At 34.2% G+C, this 16,873-nt stretch overlaps 1 protein-coding gene across 1 annotated transcript; it reads right to left on the bottom strand.

Annotated features, from left to right (window-relative positions):
• Positions 1 to 1,520: 1,520 nt before the first annotated feature.
• On the bottom strand, positions 1,521 to 10,144 carry LOC149777163 (uncharacterized). The gene is made up of 11 exons (XM_089942781.1): positions 10,079 to 10,144; positions 9,564 to 9,626; positions 7,983 to 8,069; positions 7,441 to 7,524; positions 5,789 to 5,851; positions 5,430 to 5,489; positions 4,792 to 4,878; positions 4,499 to 4,522; positions 2,925 to 3,035; positions 2,468 to 2,606; positions 1,521 to 1,881 (listed from the first exon to the last, which is right to left on the bottom strand). Exons 1-11 carry the CDS (start codon positions 10,134 to 10,136, stop codon positions 1,752 to 1,754), a joined length of 906 nt encoding a protein of 301 aa, XP_089798907.1. The 5' UTR covers positions 10,137 to 10,144; the 3' UTR covers positions 1,521 to 1,751.
• Positions 10,145 to 16,873: the final 6,729 nt, after the last annotated feature.

Raw genomic sequence — 16,873 nt, forward strand, 5'->3', positions numbered from 1 at the left:
AGTCATAATACAGATCTAAATATTTGTCAGATAATGGTTGGTTTTCATAAATGATTAAAATGTGGTTACTCTTTCACCGTGAATTGCACAAAACACTCATGAAACCATTCTTTAACTTTCTTATGTTCTCTAACACGTTTACATACCATATAATCATTGATTAAAATAGATTGAAAAGAAAATTAGAAACATTAAGTTCATTAATTCACTCTTCATCTCATATTAGCATAAATACTAAACAGAACACCGATCAGAGACACTGCCAGAAGTACGTAAACAACAATAACAAATGAGACAATTAATGTTTTATCAATTTGATTATATCATACTACAGTCGAAAGAGGCAGTTTATTAGCTCCCTTTAACAAATATATTTTTCTTCTGGTCGACCATATCTATCGATTTATAGAAGTGAGTAAGTAAGATCCCGATCATTCCGTTTCCTTCATTTTCTTCTGTCTCTCTTGCAGCTGTAACATTTTACGTTTCTTTCTTTCTTTGTCAGACTTAAAATACAAGAGCAGAAGGAACATAAAGAGTATTTAGTAAGACGGTTGATTGTTGCTAGTCACTTGCAACTGGTTTACTAGCACATAGAGTATAATCCAGTGGATAAAAGTAGGTGACGCTAATTTACCAATAGCTGACTGTAAGCTGCAGCGTCTTACCATCCACCTTTTGAATTTCGTTATCTAGCATTGTAAACTTGTTCCTAAAAGTAATAAAAAGTTAATTTTTAAAACGTGAACCCAAGATATCATATCTGATAAAATTTTCTGTTTATCAACGAATCCGAAATGTTATCCCAGCAAATATTATTCGATTTAGAGTAAATTTAATGTGATTACGTGAAAAGTGCATTTAAAAAGATTTTAGAGCATAACTCATTTTTTATTCTGGGATTAAATTCCAGATCGCGACCTTTGGCCTCAAACAGCGTCTTTATTAACTCTTGACTGGCAACCTAAGTTACGCGATCCGGCGCAACAGGTAAGTTCGCGCTATAGCCTCCCCATTCCCGTTTTCCCACTTATGAGCCACTCTTTTACCATTCATTAGCAACGCAGACTCCAGATAATCTAATTTTTTGTTATCATTTAATCTTAACGTACTCTAACTTCCGAAATCACGTGATTCATAAAAGAAAAATGCTCAAGCGGAGCAGGTTCCAGATCAATGAACAGCATAAAACGGACAGACTAAAATCAGCAGTTCTTTATCAGCGTGTACAATGCTATCAGTTTTCAATATCTAGGGCAAGTTTAATCTTTTCTTGTTTCCTATACTATTCTAAAATAAACGAAAATGGTATCAGCCTCTTGCGTTACCGTCAGTCCTTTTTCACTTGGAGAATTTTCACTATTTATATCTTGTACATCTCAGGAAAAGTACTTTTTAGTTTTGGAACGCCTCAAAACAAGAATAAGTTTAAGTAAAAAAAGTAATTAAACAAATAAATAAGAGAGCAAGGAAGAATAATTGAAAGGAAGAACGAATGAATGGATGTGATAAAGGCACAATCTAGCTAAAATTGTGATTTTTATTTCAAAACCAGAAACATATCATGACGAATTTTCAAGTTGAAAAGAAACTAAATGGACTCGAATCCGTGAATACCGTGAGCGGCGAATTTCAATCAGGCTGGTAGAAAAAGAATCCCCATCTAATTATGTGTAGATGTAATTTTGAATTTTATATGACTTGGGAAATAATCCCCTTTGTTATAGATATCGATGATAGTGGAAGAAGGATCAATTTGCAAGGATGACAGAGAGAATGTGGTAGTTTCCGCCCTTGCGTATCTCGGGAATATTAGAGATGGCGTGATTCTTTCCTTGGATGCGGCCCAGTTTCTCTTTCAACATCGTGTTCTTCAGACGACTGGAAAAGAAAGGGGCACAACATTTAGTATCATCTTCAGATAATAGTTGATTAACAGTCATCATGTCATGTCAAAGCTTCATATAATATGATAGTTAGAGTCCTTTTTCTCTCCAAGCTGGATTCATTGTTTTCATCACATACATTGCTTAACTTAACTTCAAGACGTTTCATCGTTTGAAGATAAACTTTCATATCAGAACGCCTGATTCAGTTCATTCATCGTTATTCAATGTAAAATCGCAATTTGTTGTTGATATCTAGTCCTTATGATGATATATTAATCCGCACCTACAGCTTCCGTTCGGATGAGGCTATGCAAGTGAGCAAAGTGGTCAACAAATAATCATTGTAATTGAATATGATTTAAAGCTTTTAATGTCGCAACAGGTATGTAGCAGGTTATTGGGTCATGTAATAGCCGCTGAATATAAGCTTAGGCAATGAAATCTCGTATTAGCAATTGGGTAGGACAGATTTTTGAGCAAAATATTCATACATATGGCTCAAACAAATTACAATCAAATGGAATAAAGGCATGTTGGATGACATATGGTTGAGGACACTTACACAAGTATGTACTTACGAGTGAATAAGTTGATCGAGCATTTCCTCCGCGACATCCTCGGACATAGAGCCAGATCTGAGGCTGGAGCGGACCTGTTTCACAATATCCTCATCATTACCAAAGTTCAGAGACGGGACAGTCAAGGTTTTCTTGGCACCTAGTAAATGAAGAACTTCAACATCAGCACAAGAACCCTTATATATATTTTCGAAATGTTTGGGCGCGATTTCGACTCAATAATCAACACTAACGTTATGTTACATAACCTAATGCCAGCTTATATCATTATGCTTTTAACCGATATTGTAAGTACTGGTGATCAACAATGTCGGTGTTCATTCTTAAACAGATATGTATGTCTTCCAAATAATTCTTTTCAATTATTCGTAATTATTATCTTTCCACAAACATTCTTGAAACAAATAAATTTTTCAAATAATAATAATAATAATAATAATAATAATAATATACCCACCTTTATTGTTGCAGGGCTTAATAGATGAGCTGGGAAGGGTGGGTCTCTGTCCTCCATGAACTTCATTATCCTTCTCGTCAACGTTGACATCAATTTCCAGGTTAAGGCTAGCTGAAATCAGTGCGGAATTATCTTTATTATTAGTAGTAGTAGTAGCAGTAGCAGTATCAGCAGCAACAATATTACATTTAACGTAAGCACATTGATACGTAAATATCTGAGAAACAAAGAGGTAGGATTTATTCTCTGTTTGTTGATTTTTAAATAGCTTTTGACCGTATTGGATGGAACTTACTTTATCACAAATTAATAAACGAAAATAAAAGCCATACATGCAAAATTCGAAGCTTATATGAGAACGCCAAAACGGCTTGATAGAAACATTGAATTGCCTGGCTGGGGTAAGGCCAGGTTGTGTTTTATCATCTGTTTTAATTTCATTATTTATACATGATTTAAAGACACATTTCGGACAAGAATAACGTTGTACCATTAGAATGTTTTGAGTTATATGCACTAATGTATGCGGATGACTTTGTTGACTTTGCCGAAACTGCTTCTCAACTTCAAAGAATCCTAAATAAACTAAAATAACGGTGCAACATCTGTAAACTAAATATAAACTGGAAAAAATAAAATTGTAGTTTTTCGAAAAGGGGGATGTTTGAGAGGACATGATAGTTGCTATTTTGAAGATTGCGTGATAGAGGCAGTATCTTATTATCGATATCTTTCCCGTGTGTTCTCTTCTAAAAAATCATGGTATATGTGCCAACAACAAAAAACGCCTGCAGCACAAGGACACTTTATAGTTGGAAGACTTGACTTAATCGCTGGTAAGCTGTCTATAAAATCTCTTTTTCAAATATCTGATACTAAAATAGCACCATTTTTGAATTAATGGTCGGAAGTTTGGGGTTTCTACAAAGCAAATGACGTTGAAGCTGTAAATGCAAGTAGGAATTTAGAGAAGAATTCCTAAGTACCGCTTCCAATTATTAAAGATAACTGATGATAGATTCCCAAAACATAATTATGATAAATGATATTTTCTCAATACTTCCATTCCGTAAACTATTCTAAGATATAGGGTCTCTCGAAAGCACTGAATTTAATATTGATACACATTTGAGAGCCCTTGGTGTTACCTATTAGTTTGCTAAATTCAGTTTGGAACTACGTTGTCCTTTCTCGTTTCTGAGAATGTTAGCAATGTTAGGTTTATTCCTACTATGTTTTTTTCATATGTTTCTAAATTTGAATCTACCGCCTAAACATTTTACAACTCTGGACACACAGTGAACTATTCAGGACTGTTTTGCAATGGTAGTTTGCCAAAAACTCTTCAAAATACGTAAGAGTTCCTACATTCCGACATATGTGGAAGTATTAACACGAGAAAGAAGAATAATACATGTGGTAAGGGGTCTTCCTAAGTTCCTTATTATGTTATACGTACACCTTCAACAACGGTCTTTACCATAATATAACGCACATCTATCTATGCGATGATCTACACTGTTCTCAGATCATACGCGTTATACAAGAGTTTGTAAATTGTAATTTATACTCACGAAATTGCATCTGAGGAATGAAGTCTGAAAAATTAGAATATTTGTATGTATTAAAAAATTATATATACTTTGTAAATTCGACAATATTTAGATTCGATTTTCTACCTATTCCATTTGCATATCGCCTTCTTTACAATGCTGATTTGAAATATCAAGAATGTACATAATTTACAAGTTTCATCATCCAGACCATTAAATATTTTAACTATAGGTCTGAGAATAATAGTTTCTAACATTACAGATTGTAGCACAATAATTATCTAAAAGAGAAAAATAAACAGGAAGTGACGTACGTGGTGGCATCATGTGTCGGTGCGTCTTGGGGGCCATCTTTGGTTCTTTGTGTTCCTGAGAGGGTGGTGACATCATATTCATGAAGGCTACAATGATATTAAAAAAATGCATTTCATTTAGCTGTCTATCCAACCAGTGCAAAAAGTTAATGTACTATGAAACCTAAAAAATTGCAGCTGTTACCACTTGCGTTGAAAATCTCTAACTCATTGTTCTCCAGTTATTCCCGGTGTAGAAAAGCGTCGTGAATACGTTAGTATAATTTTATAAAGCTGACGAAGTTTTAATATTTACTTTATTGCCTTATCCATAAATTGTTTGCCATTTTAAATACAGGACAAACGTATTTTCATTTTGTATCATATGGTGATCCATTGCTGATAAGTGATTTGCCAGAGCGTCGTTGCTCTGATATATGCCCAACATTTCTTGAATAAGAATTTTGTGACATTATTTTTAGTTTCTTGCAAATTGTAAAAGTAGCGCTTTTTTTTCTCCAAGTCTCTGAACAAAGTGTCGTGAAAAGGGCGGTTATGTGTTACTAATCAGTGGCGCCATAATTAACTTAAATATATTTTAAAGGTAGATATACATCTGAAAACACACGTGTGTATCTTTTAATGGTTATTCTTGCTACCTGACTGAGCGTGATGCATGACCATTCCCATGAGCTTATTCTGCAGTTCTTGCATATTATCTGAAAAATAAATAAATTCGCTGGATGAAAATATATTTTTTTAAAAATGTTTACGTTAAATAGATGGTCAAACTTGGTTAATGATTTCTAATATTTGTGGAAAGAATGATTTTAAAAAGCGCAACTGCTAATTATTTTCGAATAAACAATTTATTTGACATGAAATTGATGACTGGTATGATGACAAGAGGTAGCAATTAGGTTTAAGAATTTGTATTCTTTGTTAAAAATAATGAGCTAAATGAGTAAAACTGTAAACTCTCGTTCTATGATACATTTATAGAATTTTAAAATCTTACCGAATTTGAGGCCCATCTCATTGATCTTCTTCTTGATGGCGCTCATCATTTCTTGTGGGTCATCTGATTTATAAATAAATAAATAAATAAATAAATAAATAAATAAAAAAAGTTAACGATATATCATTATTAACGAACTTAGAACCTGAATGAGTTCGGTAAGGAGTGAGCAAAATCACACTGGTACATTGCCGATTATAAGGCTGAATGAAATACAAAATGAATACTAGCTTTATTTCATCAAATTGTTTATTAAAAGAACCTGATATACTTCGAGGTGATATCTCTAAATCTTTTTGATAACTTAAGTAATTTTCGTTGATAGGAACACGCAGATAGCAAGGGAGTAACCGGTAAATTAACTTTTGTAAATTGTAATATTTAATCTTTTTCCATCTCGCTTAACTCCGAGACCTTCTATGAGTGATAGTACGGTAAGGATTGATGCAATAGGTTGTTGCCGATAGATGTCGGTCATTTTTTCTTTCTTTTATCCTTATGTCAGAATCATACATCATCATTATCTTAAGCTCATTCATCACTGTTTGTACGCATGGGATATATATATATATATATATATATATATATATATATATATATATATATATATATATATATATATATTTGTATAATGTACTTTAGAGGTTGTATTTCAATATCGGGCAATGCATACAAATTGCATACACTGGGGGGGGGGGGCTTCTTTTCTACATGAAGATTTGCAAGGTATTCGTGCAGAAGCAAAACCCCTTATTGTGCATACAAAATAAACATGGTAGGGCTAATACTAGGAAAATTAATCAAACTTGTGTGCGTGTGCCATAACGTTTTTACGTAAAACGTTGAGTAACTTGTGAACCGGTCCCCAACTTTACCCGAAATTTGGTAAACTTTGTTTTGATCCTTACAACCTCTACTCTAGCCTCTAATGGCGGTCAACTCAGTATGGCACACGTATGGTCTGGATGAACGAGACTTTCTCTCACGTTATATTGAAGACTGTTGTTATTTCATAAATATTACAATGACAAAAGCATCATTTTACAAAAGATACGACAATCTTTTTGTGAAGACTCTAAAAAGAGAAAAGATTTTATTTATTATGGCCATCTATTTATATTCCCCCAGTCACATCGTATTCAAGAATTTTCTTTTTCTCCACCATTGTCTGTATCCGGAACAATGGGCAGACCCATAACGTCTGTTATGTATTTATGCAACTGTTGCCCTGTTTGAATGCGTGTATAAACATTTTCATTTATGACAATATCATGTTTACCCATACCGAAAAAAGCCAATCAAACAAACAATAAAATAGCAACAGTGGTCGAAGTTAAAATTAATTTTAAGAATATATAAATAAAATCACTATTTTCAGGGTTATTTAAAATGAGAAACATTCGTTTCACATCAATAAATATTAATGAAAAGCATTCAGACTTTAAAAAAAAAGAATCTCATTCTTATTCAATAAGAAGAGTACGAAAAGGAAGTTTATCTCTGGTAGCAATAAATGTTTAAGAATTTCATATAAAATAATTACACACACACACACACACATATGTGTGTGTGTGTGTCGAAGACCTGACAGCGTCAAGCAGAGGTCTTGTTAAAAGTACAAGTAGGAAGTAATCGTCAAACAAATTTAATACCGGATTCTACTTCAACTCCGATCTTCTTCAGTTCCTTTGAAATGGCGGTAGTGAGCTTTTTCTGGACAGTTTCCAAGTCGTCATCTGAAAATGAAATAAGTTGAAAATATTAAAATATGTAAGAAATGAAAAACATATAATCATTATTCTTTCCTTTTGATAGTTATATGTTTGTATTTTAAATAAAAATCCTGTCTCAGTTCCATGGATGCGTAATCTAAACAAAAGATAGAAATCCGACAAACTGCTAATGAAACTGGTTGAAGTTTCCTAAATTCGATCTTAAAACTGACTTTCTATATGTACTATCTATAACGTGGTTCGCATTGTTACGTTTTTCATTTGTAACTTAGGCATATGTTTTGAATATATATATATATATATATATATATATATATATATATATATATATATATATATATATATATATATATATAACTTGTGTCATTCCTTTGCTAAAAATTCAAACATTCGTCTATCATTTGTTTATACATATTTCATGGCTTTATCTTTGAACAAGTAAAATAGGAAAGTCGAAATACCTTCTTTAGCATCGACGCCCATCTGATGCATCTGGTCAACAACGTGCTTCTTTACTCTCTTCTTCAATACCTCGGGATCTCCGTTCTCTGCAACACAATACAAATGGAAGACACATGTATGTCTCTATTGCTATAATGCAACTAAATCCTTTTTCATGTTGCTTGGCATGTTAATTATTCCTGGAAACTTGGCTATTAATATGAAGCAATGCGACTGGTCCACACCCTCCGACAAGAACAGAAATATATTAATTGCCATATTTTACCCGTCAACGTCAATTTTATTATATCCTTTTGTTCGCTGCAACATTTGTGCCACAGAAGTGGTTATTGTTTAAGTTTCTGCAATAGGGGTAGAAAGAGGACGATAAAAGAAAGAATATGGAAAAGATAGAGGTTCATAGTGAAATCAACGGTCAATAGCTTCTTTTTCTACATATTCTTGACAATAACATCGAAATGTAAACGACCACGAAATGGCGACGATAAGTCACTTGTTTACCACATTTGCTACTTAAAATTTAGCATATCGCTTGAATAATAGTACATGTCGCTTGAATAATATTACATGTCGCTTGAATAATATTACACGTCGGAAGTTAATATGGATAGTCAGAAACATTTTGTGATGTACTTAAAATGAAAAATAGAAACATACACCCTTAAAATGTTATTAATATTCAAGACCAAACAGGCTCCTAATTCGTTTCAAAATGTGACAATAAATATACCAAATATATTTATAGAAAGAAAGAAAGACCAAACAGTTTCAATAAGAAGAAAAATCAAATGTTTCAGTGTACAAACTTTGTATAGTATCTGTTCCAACATTACCAGTATAGCATGTATGCCCTTGTGATATACAAGAACTAATGGTCGAGTCGGGTCAATGATGAAACGATGAATACAACGGTCGTTGGTTTGACACCAGACAACGGCGATGAATAAACTTTCCAACGATTTCCAAGATCTAGAACAGATTATCAACCTATAGTTCTTTAAGACCTGTGTGACCACTGGTAATATAAGAAAATAAAGCCAATGAAGCCGGCAGTGACTCTTGTAATATAACGAAGAAGCAAACCTTGAAGCCGACAATAAAACTGGTAATATAACGAAGAAACAAAGCCTCTAAACCCGACAATAACACTGGTTATGTAATGAGGAAACAAAGCCTCTGAAACCAACGACACCTTTAATGTTATAAAGAAACAATGCCTTTCAAGGCTGCGTGGCCACTGGTAATATAATGAAGAATCAAAGCCTCTAAAGTCGACAATGACAATGGTAATGTTATGAGGAAACAAAGCATCTGAAGCTAACGGCACATTTTATGTAATAAAGATACAAGGCCTCTGAAGCCGACAATGGCAATGATAATATAATGACGAAACCAAGCCCCTGACGCCGACAGTGACATGGTAATATAATAAAGAAACAAAATCTCTGAAGTTGACAAAGACACTGGTATTATAATGAAGAAGCAAAGCCTCTGGAGTCGACAATGACACAGTAAATAAGTTGAAACATAAACACTGGATAAGAAAAGATATTGATATTATCAAGATGTGCCTAACGTACCATCAATATCCATCATATTGAAAGCCTTTTTCTTCAGCTTTTCAACGAGGTCGTCCATATTATCTGGTGACAAAAACAAGGTCATTAGTAGAATTAGTAGTGGTGGTGTTATTATAGTAGTTTCTGTCATTGCCATCCTCGACATCATAATTGTCGTCTTTCATATCGTCATTAGCATGTTATTTTAATTATTATTATTATTATTACTGCTGCGTCTGATACTTATTTTATAATACTACTGTTGCGACTGTTTCGTCTTATTTTGCTGTTACGACTACTACTACTACTTCAGCATTCAGCATTAGCTGCATTAATGTATTGAATATAAATCAAGAAGCACTGACTTAAAGTGTGGTTATTATGTGTCCTTTAATATAAAGGTAAAAATGATAAAAAAACTTAAGAAAAGGAACTGACCAACAATGTCCCTTATGATCATGTGTCCTCTGTATGGGGATATTCTCTAAGGCAAGTTACAGCATTCTTAAAAAGGAAATGACAAGAGTGGTACTTACCAATATCAACATTATCGATTCCCATCTCTTTCAAACCGTCCTGTACCAGTTTCTTCATGGCCTTAGGGTCGTCTGAAATGGATAAATCAATTTCTTGACTGTACAAAATAATATACGGTATTGTCACAAATGAAATCTCTCTAAAGGATACTAACGTTTAGGGTTGGGATGTGAACTGCACGAAACACGTCACAAAGTTCGCACGCCGAAGAAAACAAACGATCAAATAGCAGAAAATGTTTTGAAACAATTATCTGATGTAAAAAAGGGAAAAAAGATTAGTTGTCCAGTATAGGATTTTCAGGTAATCAAGTGGGGAGTTCGATGAAAGACAGTGTAGATGTGAACGACTAATGGTATTTTAAAGAACGATCAACGTTTGGACGTTTGAGAGATAATTATATCCATGATTTTCATATGAACTGTGTTCAATGTAATGATCTAAACCCCAATACAACAAAACTGGAAAGCGTTTGATTTCCGATGCAGCAACTTACCAGTGGGAATTCCCATTCCCTTAAGAGTGGTTTTGAGTGCTTTCTGTGGTTCTTGCATGAGCTCATCCAAGTTCACACCTAAGAAGAAGGAGGCTTAACATAAAACACGGTTCAAGCATAGATTTAATCTTATGGCTAAATAGGGAAGCAATTGAATACTTTATCCATTTTAAGGCTGTAGTTAGTCACTTTTACAGAAGCTTTATTCGTATGCATCAATGACTGGCTCCATTTATGGAATAAGGTGACGTTCAAGAGCAGACAACTATATTAAGTTCACACTTAAAAGTAATTTGATTACAAAGCAATTTCTTGGCCAAAGACAGCATCGCTATCTGAAATTCATACCTCACATATCATATTTATATATTTCCACCGTGCAAATGGTTTTATCATTTGTTTATATCTTGACGATAATTTCAACATTTAGGAACTCTCTGCTGTATACAAAGCCTACATATATGAGATCTAGATTGCTGTGAGCTGATACAAACTACATTCGAATGTTTTCTGTTCTTTACGTTATCGAATGAGCATAGATTGTGCAGTTTGACTTAAATTGTGCTGTTAGTATTTTTTTAAATCTAAAAATATGGCCATGGCCAAGTAGGTGACACTTGAGCTAAAGAAACTATATAAACTATTTGTAGTTTAGGCATCACTGAAGAAAGTGGAACATTGTGCGTTGGTGCAGAGAGATAAAGAGGAGATACCAACCTGGCATGATGGTCTTCAGCTGGTCCTTAAGAGTTTCTTTCAATTTCTCTGGGTCACTCAAGTCAACTGAAACCGAATACAATTACGTTTTGTTTACAAGTGACAAATGTGGCGGTCACTTCTTTCACTAAAGAACCGCTGATAAAATCCCGAAGATCAAATAAACTCCATATAATTTCCTATATGCAGATAATATAATTCGTTTTTAAATGGATTGCATAAAATGCAAAGTAACTAAAGCAATGAAAAGAGGAAATAACACCTCCCTTGATATTATAGCCAGTAATAAAAAAGCCAACTGATGGATTGAGGCCTGAAAAGCTCCGATCTTGAGCTTGATATTGAGTTAGCACCATCAACCAATCGGAAAAGACATTTGAAAAGAAACGTCATTTGTTATTGTTTGACTCTAAATCCCAAGCTCAAACTCAGGTTGAAGAATTTAATGATTTCAAGGTTTGATCTGCTGATGCATTTGGCAGCGGAAGATCTGTATTGTCGCGGTTGTGTTGACATTACACAAAGTTAGATGTGGTAACAAAGAGACTTACATCCCATTTCTTTGGCTTTATCGAGAGCAAGTTTCTGGATTTCCTCAGGACTAGCATCGGCTGAAATGGCAGGAGATACGTAAATATGATAGTTATCTTTACAGTTTATACTATATTGCGAGCACGAAATGATAGGATAGTTTTACTATACCGGTAGATCTCATTGAAAACAATCCGGGACTTACTTTTGGACACTTAATATTACTATGTTTAGTAGCCGAAAGGAACATGCTTAAGATGGCTACCAGACAAAGGTAAGAGACTGGGTCAAACTGACATAAATTAATCTTCCACCCCTTATGAGCAGTAACTGGGCTAGTCCATTTCTCTGCTGAGGCTTTGCAGAGGCGCTATATTCTAATGCACGACATACAATCATTTGTGTTTATTTATCTGGGTCCCCCTTCCCGGTATTCTTATTTTCTTGTTGGAAATTGTGCTTAATATCTGAAAGAACAGTTCCCAGTAGTAGTTATCAGGTACTCACCACAGTATATGGCTACACAAAGTTTGTTAACTGAGTCTAAAGTGTAAAATTTTGAATATGTATCGAACCTTAAAGTTGAATTGAGCATTAAAATTTTATCACATTTAAGCCAGAAAAGTCTTGATGATGGGGCAATTCGACCTTTCTTCTTTTCTCCTCCATCCCATGTCAGTGTTAAACGTGAAAGGCCAGCATCCACGACTCATTGAGATTTGACCGAGGCATGGCAACGCTGTCCTGAGAAAGTAAACATTTGAGTTTCCAACCATAATCGCTTGATAGAAACCCATGTCAAATAGTCATTTTCAAAGGGAAGTTGATATTCAACGTAGTTCAGATATTTTAGGCCGTCCAAAATCTGACGAAAGAAATTATTATCTTGGGAAAAGATTTAGGAACCGCTGCGTACGATTGGTCAGAGTAAATTAAGGCGTACACTTTGGAAGTAATGTGAATTTAATGTGACGACCTTGGTCGAAATTCTTTAGTCTGAAAATTCATAAGAGAGAAGTAGTTTGGCCCTGAGGAAGCCTAACAAGAATAGTGGTTTCCTCGTTAAACAAGAAAAGGGGAACAGGTGACTGTCATGTAAGAAAAGACCGGTCTGAGTGCGAGGACGCACAATTTCTAAAAGAGAATGGAATTAAGGTGCGTAATTTTTAGCTTTCATGTAATTTTCTATTTTGGATTATTTGTTGTATGCAAAAGTGTTTGATATGACTAGGATCCATATTCTATATCGTTTATTCAATTTCATGGAAATTTGTTGATGCTAGGGTTGTTATGCAATTTATCTCTTTAAATTTACAGTTACTAGTTCATAGATAGAATGGACGATTGCATGCTGTTCTAGTTTTCATATGTGTAGGCTTTTTATAGGGTTATATGAAATAATTTAATTTGTCTGTTAGGACGATACAAATTATCATGAGTTAATTATAATCGCATATTTATATATAATTTTGTAATGTTTAAATAATCTTGTAAGTTAGGGATTGCTGTGAGCTAGATTGCGAATTGTATGCATTAGTAATCGAGCATGTGGTAGCGTAGGTAAAGAGATACGGTAATATTAAATTTACCGTTCACGTGTTAATGTATGGGCTAACGCTGTAACGCAAAGATTGATGATCTATAAAATTAGGACAGAATTTATGCAGTGTTTGGATAGCTAGTTATGCTTCTAAGTAACGTAAGTGAGAGAGTTTTATGTACAAATATGAAGTGATACGTACTGAGATTCGGGGGTAATTTTTCCTTTAAGGAAACAGCTTTCTGGGAGAGACGGGACAGTCCGAAGACGGAAGACCCAGAAAGAGATCAAGCATTCAGAATAGGAAGACTAGAGAAAATAGGAAGACGTGTGATACACGGGTCAAGAGAGGAAGGTGATGCAATCAGTCGTGGACATTGCTCTCTTTTCACCAGTCGTTCTTATGATAAAATAAATCCAAATTAGACACTACTATTAAATTCTGTTGACATAACGTAGGTTCAATTCGATTTGCCGCTATTGATTGTTACTGATTAAATTTTGTTATTTTTCTTGTCTAAGAGGGCTCGTATTGCATTATTTCTTCCCAGTAGTGTTGCCCAGTTTTCTGTTGATGTTCTCTCTATCCACTCACACCGGACCATACAATCGAGGGAGGTCATCCCCTAGATAACGCCTGCCAAATCCGATTAACCACCCCTTTTACTAAGAAAGCGACGTTACAGTGAGAAAAAAGTTAAATGTGTGAAAATCTATTCATGGCAAAGACTGGTACTATCTAGTTGTATTAATATTTTTTAAATCGTTTTGAGGATATTGTAGGGTTCATATCAAAATGAATATGATGTATTTCCGCACATACAATGCTACGAGGATGATATGATTATAAACAGCATAATTTGTTTGTCTGTTTTCTTATGTCTACTCACAAGGAATTCCGATCATGCCAAGCATTGCGCTCATTTCCGGTATCTGGGGAATCTCAGAGCTCTTTCCGTGTGCTGAACCCTCGGCAGTTTTGGCGACTTTGGTGGTGTTCTCTACATTTGATAGATGTACATACATATTTATGTATAGGTTAATGTAAATATGTGTGTGTACGAAATAAGATAACCGGATGGATGAATGGATACCTGTACCTTTGTCTACATGTCTGTCTTAAAGTTTCACTCACTGTCTGTGTTTCAACAAGTGTATACCATTTACTGTATATACTTGATGGATCGGTGCGTGTATGGATTAACTTATAGTTTTGGTAAAGAAAATGAGTTAATGTTCTGTATTTTAAACCGGGTAGAAAATATGATAAAGTGTTGACACATGCAAATGTTTTCTTCTGCCATCTGAGTTTTTTGGAGAGCTCTTCTATGTTTTGTTTTGCTAGAATGAAGAAGTTCACGAATTTTGAAATTAAAATTAAACTATTACAAATCTTAATATACCCGGATAAAGTGCGTAAAATGAAGTATTGAAATCTAAATATATTGCAAAGTTTGCGATAATGTAGTTGACATAATATGTCATTTTTCTAAGTCATCTAGTTTCAAAACAAGTCTCAGGTGTGACGTAAATTGTAACATACTATATCACAATAAATTCACTTTAAGCATGACTCCTTGCATTTATTTATCCCTGGCAATGGACATAAATGGCATTAAATGTATGATATAGTCCTTTCTTGTCAGATTAAAGTTATAACTCTGTCTTACGTTTGAACATCTGTTTCAGTTGCTCTGGAGGGTTGTTCAAGGCCTGTTCCACATCATTAATGCTCATTCCAAAGGCTAGAAAAAGAAATTGAGATGTCTACAATCAAACTCGTCGGGAATTGTTTTCCACATAAATATGTAATTATCAAAGGAAAAACGGAAGGAAATTTTCCATTGTTCTAAACTGACTAATATGTATGTATGTATGTATGTATGTATGTATGTATGTATGTTTGTATGCATATATGTATACTGACATAGATTTCTATGATTCTTTGCTGTGAAGTCAGCAAAAAGACAAATAGATAGCTCTGCAGAGCGTTGAGAAAGAGGTGAGACATGGAGAGAGAGAGAGAGAGAGAGAGAGAGAGAATGGCAACCACAACAGAGGGAAATAATGTTAGCTCCAGAGAATGTTTGATTGTTTCGTTATATATGCTAGTAATCAGGTTTAATATTTATCATACTCGTTTCAAAAACGATTTTCTGCTGTAAGCAGGTCTTTCTGAGAAAAAGTCTAACCTTACTGTTGATCAAATGAAAAATGGTAAACAATATTTCTCACATTCAATAGGTCCTTAAAACCCAAGTGCCGCCATTAATATTCACCAATTTCAGCATTCTTCCAATCTAACTCAAGGAAGGAAATGATTCGTTAAATATGCAGCCATAAACCGTTCTTTGAAATAATCAAGATATTAGGTTTGAACGACGTTCAAATATTCAGTTTAGAATTCAGAGGTGCAATTCCAAAACTCAGTCAACTAAGTCGCTCGTAATGCGGTTATTCTTCGGAAGAGTTTCAAAAATTTGATGTGATACATTCAACAAATGACTAACCTAATAGAAACAACATTCTCACGTGGTGTACAAATGGATTCGAGGGAGAATGAAGAGAATCATCTCCGCTGTGTTTAAGCGGATCTGAGAAGGAAAATTGTGTATTAGATAAAAATGAGACTCGATGAATAGTAATCACCTGGACCGTCGGAATACTTTGAAGTGTGAACTTAGACTGGAGACAGTCCGACATAGCGTGACGTTAGATTCATATGGTTACAACGGTAACGTTATCAAATCTTGTGTTCCAGTTTCGACTGAAATAGGCTCATCTGCGTGTGCCACTGATCAACATCGGATTAATTCGTACACATGCGAAAAATGGCCATGTTTTTAAATTTAAGTGAGAAATTATGTGGCTCATATTGTGACGAAACGTCGATATTATCTGGTTACAATGGAGGCCAACGATGTTTAGGACCAATGCCTTTCAAGATTCAATATTATTCATATGATTTGGCAAATACGACTTTTTGCACATAATGGCGGCATTGGGGCTTTAACAAAAATCAGATCTGAAATTTTAAACAATCACACTTTTATAGATCTGTAAGCTACGTTTGTACATCATGAATTAATTTTACATTTAAATAAGGAAAAAACAAACAACAACCGAAAAACGTTCCTGTTCATATTTTAAAATAGCAGACTATCTTTAGGATAGTCAGAGTAAGAGGAACAAATCCACTTTATGAAATACGTACAAGTGGCCATTGAATCAATACGCTCTTTCATGGCGGGTGGTAGGTTCTTGAAAGCATCTTTCAGGTCATCCAATTTCATGCCGGCTAGTAAAATGACAAATCAGTCAATCTATCAATCAATCAATCAATCAATTAATCAATCAACCACAAAAGAAGTATACCATGAATCATTAAATAATCCAATAATTCATAATTCACTGGGCTGATTTTCGCTTACTCACTAATTTATTCATTCATTTGTTATTTGTTTATTTATGTAACAATTCCAACATTATAATCAATCGTTTACAATCAAA

The sequence above is a fragment of the Sinohyriopsis cumingii genome, chromosome 18 (assembly GCF_028554795.1).
Source record: "Sinohyriopsis cumingii isolate HCF-2022 chromosome 18, ASM2855479v2, whole genome shotgun sequence".
NCBI classification, from domain to species: Eukaryota; Metazoa; Mollusca; class Bivalvia; order Unionida; family Unionidae; genus Sinohyriopsis; species Sinohyriopsis cumingii.